This window comes from Micropterus salmoides, unplaced genomic scaffold, assembly GCF_014851395.1.
Source record: "Micropterus salmoides isolate LMB-PRFRI ecotype aquatic unplaced genomic scaffold, ASM1485139v1 Ms_hic_scaffold_10, whole genome shotgun sequence".
NCBI classification, from domain to species: Eukaryota; Metazoa; Chordata; class Actinopteri; order Centrarchiformes; family Centrarchidae; genus Micropterus; species Micropterus salmoides.
Window position 1 is genome coordinate 16,686,981 of NW_024040041.1, and position 10,310 is coordinate 16,697,290.

Below are 10,310 nucleotides of genomic sequence, written 5' to 3' on the forward strand. Positions count from 1 at the left end.
GCACACATTAAGTACAGACCATTGAACACAACAGCGAGAGCAACTAATACAACTTGTGACTGGAAAACAAAGCAGTTCAACAGGAATGTGCAAAAAAGTGGCAGAGAACCAATCCGTTAAAATCTTGTAATACACCATCAAATGTCACGAGTAAGTGACATTCAGAAAGTGATCTGGAGCTTACAACAAATATGATGCTCTTGTTCCCTCAACTTATTCTCTAAAGCTCATTACTCAGGAGCTGATCAAACAAGCGGTGAGAGTAATTCAACTGCCGCTCAGGTGCAGGAAAGACACTCTCTTTAACCACTGGCTGGTTAATTAACTGGAGAGGAAATTGCATGGTAATTGATGAGGCAATGAAAGCTCTGCTCAGCTTACTCTCAAAATGAGGTGAATGAAATGAAATGTCAGAATGAATCTTCCAAAGCTGTATGTGAGATTTGTTTTAGGGGGTACTTAAGATACGATTAGACAATCATTTGGTGGAGTAATTTATCCCTATTGTGAAACTAGTTTGCAGAGTACTAGCTACCAGCTTCAATACGGTAAGTTACAGTATAAAAAAGGGACTTCAGCAGGAGCAGTACACACACCCAGATGGGCTGAGTTCAATACATTTTGTCTAACATATTTAAGAAATTTGCTTATTCACTTTCTTGCTGAGAGTTAGATGTTAAGATGATACCGTTCTCATGTCTTTCTACTAAATATGTAGCTGGAGCTAGCAGCTGGCTAAGCGCTTAGCTGTAAAACTGGAAACAAGGGAAAAGCTAGCTTGGCTCTGTTCAAGGGTATAAGAAAATCCACCTACTAGCACCACTAAAGCTCACTAACTAACATCTCGTTTGTCTAAACAGTAGAAAAAGCAAAGTGTAAGAAACAAAACTTCACTGTTTTATGGGGAGATATGTGCCAGAATATGTTTTGGCTAGGAGCAGTAACTTCTGGTCTCCACTGGTTGCCTGCTCCCAGACACAAAAGAGCCCCACACATAACTAAACTGTGTCACTTTTACCCTTTGGTTTTTGTACTGATTAAACAAATGAAATATAACATGTTATTTGGACAGAGCCAAGCTAGCTGTTTCCCCCTATTTCCATTCTTTATGCTGAGCGAAGCTAAGTGCAAGTGCATGATGATCGTTGTACAGTATATTCTGTGTATCAAGATGCTAGTCACGCTGTGGGGATGCCACTTCCTAGAACTCCATCGATATCTGTATACTCTGTGCATACAGATGCTTCAGAGATCATAGACCTTGCTGAACAATTACAGGGGCCAAAAAAAAAGCATGCTGACTTAGGCAGACTCAATACACATGCATTATCTCTCTCTCTCTCTCTGGCTCATCCTTTGATGTCTGGCAGATCATCTGAGTGAGCATGTTTCTCTCCATCTGGTGTGTGTGAGCCAGGTCACTGTCTGGCTGAGCCACGAGCTCCTCTGGGACCAACGAAGGGGCAGGCTTCTCATTAGTCAGAGTGCAAAGGCTCCACTCTGGGGACGTAAACAAGATCTTGGGTCTGGGCCTAGACTTGCTGTGGGGCATCTCAGAATGCAGGGACACAAACAAACACATGGAAACCCCCAGAGACTGATCTCACACTGACTGGCTGATGTCACCTTTATCAAAACAGGTGTCTGTCTCTCATGCTGCAGCACAGAAGCAGCTTCCATGGAAGGTGTTTAGTATCATCAAGCACTACAACTATGCAATAATGCAAAGATCACTGCGAGAGAAAAGGCTTGTACATTTACGTATGTCATTGTCCATATTCCTTTTTTAAAATATTTATCAATCTTAACTTATTGGTTCCAAACTCAAAAAAACACATCCAACACAACTAGAATTGGATGTGAGAAAATATTCTGTTAAAGTTTTTTTCTGATCAATAGTTCACCGATATTAAAGAGGTGGTATTATTCTCATTTTCAGGTTCAAAATCTTAATTAGGGGTTGTACCAGAACAGGTTTACATGGTTTAATTTTCAAAAAAGAGCTACAGAGTGATGCTTCTATTTCGTATAGGCTTCACCCTCTAAGGCTATTGGGTTTACCTCTTCCGCGCGCCTGCGTGGCACTGAGAATTTTAGTCTACGCCCAGACACAGCGTGGGCCTCTCCTATGTGCGCACATTGTATATATACAACGGTGAGACCCAGCCTTCGGCTTCCATTTTTCTTCAGCACTGAGCTGTCTAATGAGCAGAAGATTGTCTAAAGAGCACTTTCCAGCCGGAAAACAAGAAGAACGATGTCTTCGCTGCAAGGCGTGCCTCGGACAGGAGCACGCCGGCCGAGCGCTCACTCTCGGTTCGCACTGCTACTAGGTTACCACGGCGAGGTAAGCTAATAGGGAGCTAACGTTGAGCTAACGGATAGCTAACATCACGCTCACATGCGGTCTGCCTGGATCAGCCAACCAGGGAGACCCTGTGTGTCCACATTAGCTGCAGCAAATGACATTTAGCAACCGGTTTCATTGCTGCTGGCCGACCCTCATCAGTCAGAGCGGACCACTGGTAAGCTATGGTTCGAAAAAGAGTTGTGCGAAATCTTGTTGCTCCTTTTGTGGAAGTTGTTGAACAAATGCTGTCTGTGCCTGTCTCAGTCGAACCAGCCACTCCAAGCACACATTTCCCAACCTGTGTGAGCCACCTGGCGTTAACCAAGTGGCTAATCTGCAGCTTGAAGCTCAAAGCAACAAGCAGTACACTCTTCACGATCAGAGGTCCCTTCACACACCCCTCCCCACAGAAAGTGTATGAGCCCACGATTTTTCTGACGAAGAAATCTGCCGGGCAGTGTGTGATGCTGTTGACATTATGCACGTTCCCCCGGCAGTGCCTTCTGTGCGTCCAGGGGTTCCCCCTCGGTTCACAGAAGCCAGGCTGTGTCAAATGAGCCCTCGAAGCGGTCATTACACTTCAAACGGACAGGATAGCACTACACACAACCCTGCATGTAGTGTTATCCTATCGCTGCTCCACACATTACGCACGTTAGGCATGGCAGGCGACAGTGACGCTGGGGAGAATTGTGTTTCTTGTAACTACAGAACACATTGTGTGAGCCAGCTGTGGGTTAGCCAAACAGCTAAAAAGCAGCCTGGGCTTGCTGCAAAGCTGCACATCCTCTCTGCCCTTGCCCCCCTCTCTGACATGGTCAGGTGGCTGGCCTGAGCCCACATGTACGCCTCCCCCTCTTCCCTTGCCGGGCGAGTGGCGCGGTGATGAGCCCCCGCCTCCTTCCCCTTACCAGGTGAGTGGCATAACGGACAGGCTGCAGCTGGCCAGATGGCTTTCATGCAGTCTGGCTCCGATGCCACAAGCAGAATATTTCCTCCTCGGCCCGCCACTGTCTCTACGAAGTCAGTGGCTGCCGTCACACTGAGTGGACCGGCTGCAGCTGGCCGTGTGGTCTTCATGCAGCTTGCTCCAATGTCGCAGGCAGACCATTTCCTCTGTTGCCTGTCCCTGCCCGCCCATCCTCATTGGGGTAGCGGCATGGTTATGGGTTCACGGGTGTGGCTGCCCCACCTCGTGCCTCCCTCCCCCCACCGGGGATGCGGTACGGCAGGGGACCCACGAGGACGACTACACTACCTCGTGTGGTCCATCCCTTCAGAGACGCTACTCGGAGTGGCTCGCTTCCTGCTCGATGCACAGATGGATGGACAGCCTGATCCGCTGGGATCACAGACTGGGCTGAGTTCAATACATTTTGTCTAACATATTTAAGAAATTTGCTTATTCACTTTCTTGCTGAGAGTTAGATGTTAAGATGATACCGTTCTCATGTCTTTCTACTAAATATGTAGCTGGAGCTAGCAGCTGGCTAAGCGCTTAGCTGTAAAACTGGAAACAAGGGAAAAGCTAGCTTGGCTCTGTTCAAGAGTATAAGAAAATCCACCTACTAGCACCACTAAAGCTCACTAACTAACATCTGTTTGTCTAAACAGTAGAAAAAGCAAAGTGTAAGAAACAAAACTTCACTGTTTTATGGGGAGATATGTGCCAGAATATGTTTTGGCTAGGAGCAGTAACTTCTGCCCTTCGGTTCCCTGGCCCCGCACACTTTTTCCAAGTGTGTCGACGGCCCTGAAGCTGCTGCGGCAGTCTGGCATTAGGGTTGTATTTTACCTGGACGACCTGCTGCTGCTGGCGCTGTCCCGGGACGAAGCGGTGGTGCAGGTGGCCCAGCTAGTCACACACCTGACTTACCTGGGCTTCACGGTGAACTGGAAGAAGAGTGCTCCTCTCCCCTCCCAGAGACTCACTTATCTTGGCGTGGTACTGGACTCCTCTCTCTGGAGAGCACGGCTCTCTCAGGAGAGGGTGCATGCTCTGATGGAGCTGCTTCAGCATGTTGTTCGGTCATGAGGCTCCTGGGCCTCATGTCAGTGGCTTACGTGGTGGTTCCCCTGGGCCTTCTCGACATGAGGAGGCTGCAGCGGTGGTTCATCCGCCTGCGTGTCGACCCGGTGAGACAGAGATGGCGCCGTGTCTCCATTCCCCTGTCTGTGGCCTACTGGCGGGACCCCCTCTCTCTCTCTCGGTCGGGGTCCCCCTGGGCAGGGCCGCAGGCCTCGCCACCTAAACGCGCTGGAGCTTCTCACGGTGTGGATGGTGATCCTACACTTCTACCCTCTGCTAAGGGACCAGCACGTGCTGGTCCACACCGACAACAGGGCTGCCTACATAAACCGCCAGGGCGGGGTGCGTTCGGCGCAGCTACTGGGTCTGGCCAGGCAGCTGCTCCTGTGGGCGCTCACTCACCTTCTCTCCATCAGAGCAGAATACATCCCTGGCGTGCTGAACAGAGAGGCGGACATCATGTCGATGGGAGGCCCTCGCCCAGACGAGTGGCGTCTCCATCCCGATCTGGTGGCCCAGATCTGGCTCCGGTTCGGCAGGGCAGAGGTGGATCTGTTTGGCAACAAGGAGAACATTCAGTGCGCCCTTTGGCTCTGTGGCTCCGTCGTGCCTCAGGATTCCAGCTATCCTGCGCCCTAACCCAACGTTCATGCCTAAAAGCATGAGCTCCTTGCAGTCGCGGGTCATCACCCTCTCTGGCTTTTTCCTCCCCCCCATGGGTCAACGGAGGATGCCACGTCCCAACTCCTCGCGTTGTCCTGCTTAGCGCCGCCGTTTGCAGCGTCTGTTTGTGCACTACAGGGAGCAGTCCAAAGGACTTCCCCTGTCGGCGCAGCGCCTGTCTCACTGGCTGTGCAATGCCATTTCCTAGGCTTACGTGTCTGCCGGTGAATCTCCCCTGGATGGCATCAGAGCGCACTCATGAGAGGCGTCTCCTCCTCAGTGGCGCTGCACGGTGGGATGACAGTGGACGACATCTGCACGGCGGCCTCCTGGTCGTCCCCATGCTCTTTCGTCCGTTTCCACCTGTGGGATGTCACCCGTCTCTCTCTGACTCACTCAGTACTGAGTGTTTTGGCTGAGTGATCCTCCTTCTGAGGTTTGCGGTGCGCCCTCTCCCATGGGACGGTGTGGGGGGGCGGCCACGTCACATTTTAGTATTCCTCAGCTCGCTTGGAACCTCAAGGAGGTGAGATGATACGAAAAAAAGTACCTGGAAGTAGGTACAGATACAACATTTCTACAATGGAAATCCAAACAAAGGCGAGTCGAGCCAAAGGGCCTCCGCTCAGACTAGCTTGGTTTGAGGGCGTGCCTGACCCCCTGCTAGCCGCTTGGCAAGCTTTATGACTCGTTTTCATTGTGACGTCACAAGTAAAGGAAGTGAAGGGCTGGACTACAAACGCGCTGTTTTCAAGTGGTTCAAAGCAGAGCTTTCTGTGGGAGATGGGAACTCCCTTTGGGCTTTTTCACTCTGCAAACCTGCACAAAAAAGATATATAACTCAACAAAGGAGAGGGAAGAAGCCAAAAAGTATAATACCACCTCTTTAAAAACACTCAGCTCGAGCACAACCTACTGACTGGACAACAAACACACTTGGACAAAAATGTCATTTTCACTGAGATACATAATGTAGCTCTGCTAATATACAGCACTGTACCTGCCATGAATCTTTGGACTGTATATTAGTCAAATGAATGGTCTGCTGTCACTGTGAAAATCAAATTCTCCCATCAAACTATGTCATATGCCTGTTTGACAAATACACTTCTGAAATATTATGAATGTACCAATGTAGGTGGCAATATAAATAACACAAAGATGCACAATATGAACAGAAACTGTTCTGGGCAACAGAATACTCAGAACATTGCATATTATTTGGATGAAAGAAAAGTGGTAATACCATGAAGAGATCTTCATGACAGTGTCTCCAATTTGTTTTCTCAGAAACTTATCACCATCACCATTCGTAGATGAGATTCTCCTGAAGGGCCTGTTGAAGATTGTTGGCGTCTAGTCATGTCTTTGTACAACAAAGCAGTCCACTTCACTACCTCATATGTATCTGAAGAGGAGCCTGTTGCCCTCATGCTGCAATTCAAGGGGATCTTGATTCGTGACTGTTATGGCGTGCCGTGTAAGAAATGCATACAATATACCCAGGACACCAAAACCCTAAAAGAATCATTTCTCCTCATTAATTCAAAGGTAAAATATAGTGTGTGAGATGAAGATGGTTTTTATCATGCATCCAGTTTTCACAGGAGAACATTATCAGTACAATATGTAATTTAAACCAGTCCAGATGACAGCACTACTGAAAGATATTAACCACTTCAAAATTTCCCTGGCTTGTACATGATACACTGAATTAGGAAGGGGGCAAAATGATGATTAGAAAATAATTGTCTACTGGCAGCAATAAACTGTTTTAGGCGGGGAGAGATCCACTTACTCATCCAATCACTGTTTTGTCAGTTTTCTAGTGTGTTAAGAGTTAACATGTATAAACCCTCTGACATCATATCTGTCTCTGACACACACACACACACACACACACACACACACACACAATAAAAACTACTGATACACACTACTGATATTGACTGTATGATTTCTGTGTCTTTGTGTGTGCTGGCTTGTTCTGCAAAAACTGAATAGATATGATAAACCAGCATCTTGGTAATTAGCCTACACACACATGAAACTCACAGAAACAGCTTCGACAATCGATCAAGATAAGGATCAATAGACTTTGGGTAAAGCCATTCAACTCTGATTAAAAGTACAGATGACTCCAATTTCATCCTCAACCAAGCGAAGAACACAACAGTGGGCTTTATGTTGCAGTGAAGGATTCAGTGTCTTGAGCACAGCTGACTGTTACCACTATGGTAACACACGTATTAGTTTAAGTGCACTGACTCCCTGTAAGTTGCAGCTCACGTCACATCATGAACTAGGTTAAATCGTGTGTAAAACCTATGACACATAAACTAAATAAAACACTTTGACTGGAAAAAAACAGTTGTGTAGGTTAAGGTAACACTGGAATTAATCAAAAAGACTATTTGCCTTTACCACAAGAGTGCAAGTAAACGCACCCTAATACCACCATTGTATGTAAACAATACATAAACCCAGAGTGCCCAACTATGCGATTAATGTCACTCCATAAAAAGGTAACAGTAGAGCTGATAAAGGAGAGACAGGAGCAGGACCAAGCAAAAATAAATACAGTCACAACTGAGCTGAGCACTGAACGTTTGAGATATCTTATTTGAGTAGTAAAATGTCAAAACACAGCAGCATTACTGGATTGTGAGGCTGTTTCTGTGTCACTGTGACCTAAGGGGAATTTCACACTTCTCTCCCTCATCCTTTCTTTCACTCTACCCATCTCCAAGCACAAATGCTGACGGTGAATGTGTCTCTACTTAATGAAACGTGACCACATATGTGCATTAAAACCACATTCCAGCTCTGAGTGCTACAGCGTGCACACACAGCGGTTGCATAAGCATCAGTTCCTGCAACCAAAAATCAGGAGTACAAAGGTGAGACCTTATAATAAATATGTGGCCATGGCATAATAAAAATGCAGAGTGGAGTTTTGAAGAGAAGAAACTGTGACCAGAGGTAGAAAGCAATTTGTATTACTCTTAACCCCAAAAATGACTGCACGTTTTGTCCTTCACTATCGTGCCTATAACAATCACACGATTCCCTCCGCTGCTGCTGCTGCTGCTGCACACAGTCCCTCTTACAGTACTGCAGCTCTCAGTAGCCTAAAAGAGACAACAGCAGCTCCACCCGGCGGTGGCTGCCTGATCGGTTGGAGGAGCTCAATATGTCCTTTGGTGCAAAACGATAAGAACATCACTGACAACTTTGCAATCATCGGTTCCCTAGTAAAAACTACAGTAAATCAAACAGAACGAGCTGACCTGCAGATGCGAGGCTCCTGGCCACGGAGTTGAGAAGGAAGGAAAGACAATCAGCAGGATGCGAAACATCATGAAAAACCAAGAAAACTTCACCTACCTCCTCCACCGTGAGAGGCATGCAGATGCGGTACTCCTTCATCAGCATAGTCCTTGCACAATGGTGATGGCAACACAGAGGAAGATGCAGGTTGTCAGGACTTCAGTCTTGGGGGCGATCTTGCAAAGCAGTTATTCAGTAGAAATCATTTGAGGCCACCACAAATTCACTCGAGCCTTCCTGACTTGTGCATCAGCAGCACCTCCTGCAACGGTTCCCTTATGCCTACGTGAGTCTCCACACACACCCGGTCCGAAGTAGCAAGAGGGTCTTCCAAAGGCTAATGCAACACCGCTGTAAAATCAGCACTTTCCAGTTTTATAAACTACTCAAACGGCATCAATTTTGCATCGAAACAAGTCTCTTCCTAGAACAATCGCAGCTTCAGGCTGCTTCTCGTAGTTCTTGTAACCGCGCGCGCCCCGGACATGGATTGAGCCTCTCGTCGCCCCTGGCTCTTCAGACGTAAATGCTCTTTGCTTAACTGTGTTCACTTCAAAGCAGTTGTCCAAAATATATCAGCGTGCCTCCTGCTCCTTTGAGTTTTCCTGACAGCTCAGTCCAGGGATGCGCAACCGTGCGGAGTCCAAACTGCGTCAAGTGAGCGACAGAGAGACAGGAAATAAGGTTTTACCCTCACCGTAAAAGTGTCACAATGAAAAACGATGCAAGCATGGGCCTGCTGGATAAAAGAATAAGTAAATGTGAAAGTGTACTATAATTCAGTCGGAATGTTTTGAAGCAGTTTTCAATTGATTCGTTTTCAACACACGTTCAATCATATCTTATTTTGAAATAGCTATGTCGCACAGGCAGCGCATGTGAAGAGGTTTAGGAGCTCAAGGATTTCAATACACATACACAGAATGAAAACTTATGAAATAACAGAGAAGGTGAATCGAGTTTTAACGGGTTCTGTGGGGTATCGCAGCACGTCTGTCTCAAAAAAACATGAAAGAAGTAAGCTGCTGACATGTAACAATAATGTGCAGCAATGCATAAGACCTATTAGGTCTCGTCCCAATGATCCTCCTCTCCCAGCGCCACAGTTCTGACCATAGACTGTCTACAGTCTCTGGTTCTGATCTGGTCGTAGAGCTGACCTTGGTTCTGATCTAGAGCTGGCCATGGTTCTGAAATTTATCCAGGATTACAAATTTGATGCTTGAGTAAAAGGGTTTCAGCCTTAGCCAGCTAAACAACTAAAGATAATTCCTCATGTTTTTAAATACTTTATTTTAATTATAAAGGGGTTATAAGTTTTGATAATGCTTGATCAGTTATGAGCCATTAATATGGACAATTTTTGTGTTGCCAAGTTGTGGAAACTTTCTCTGAACGCTGAGTCATTAATATCTATTAATACAAGATCTCTTCACTTTCTAATAAGCCAACAAATCTATCTCATTTTAATAGCTATTGGAAAGTTATTGTTGTAAATCATTATTAAAGGTCAATGTCAATGCATCATTAATAAAGGGTCATCAGCAAAAGTTGAATATCAACTGTATTTGGAAATGTTAAGAACTCATTAATAAAGGTTTATCACAAAAGTCACTGTTAGAAGTTATATGTTTTTGTGGTTGTTCTGGTCCAGAAGTGTTGCAGCCCTTTTCCAGAAGGTCAGAGGTCAAACTCTCCATTTCAGGAAACCTGATGAATTTAAAAGCTAAAAAGACAAAGCAAGTGTCCTGGTGAAGGAGGAAGATAGGCAACCCCAAAGTTGTTTATATATTAGCTTATGATTCATATAGCTTTCGTATTTGTTTAGAACCATTGATTAAGCCATTAGTTGCAACTTATAAAGCTTTATTGTGTCTTTTTATATTGCGTATTGGGAGGATTAAGCATTGGTAGGCTATTACTATATGCTTATATATG

General features: G+C 46.1%; 1 protein-coding gene across 1 annotated transcript in view; it reads right to left on the reverse strand.

The window, feature by feature from the left end:
* LOC119888688 (cytoplasmic phosphatidylinositol transfer protein 1-like) overlaps positions 1-9,849 on the reverse strand; it is a 59,577-nt gene extending 49,728 nt beyond the window's left edge. The window contains exon 1 of the mRNA XM_038699390.1: positions 8,430-9,849. Within this exon, the coding sequence (XP_038555318.1) occupies positions 8,430-8,477 (48 nt within the window). The 5' untranslated portion in view covers positions 8,478-9,849. The remainder of the gene's footprint in view (positions 1-8,429) is intronic.
* Positions 9,850-10,310: the final 461 nt, after the last annotated feature.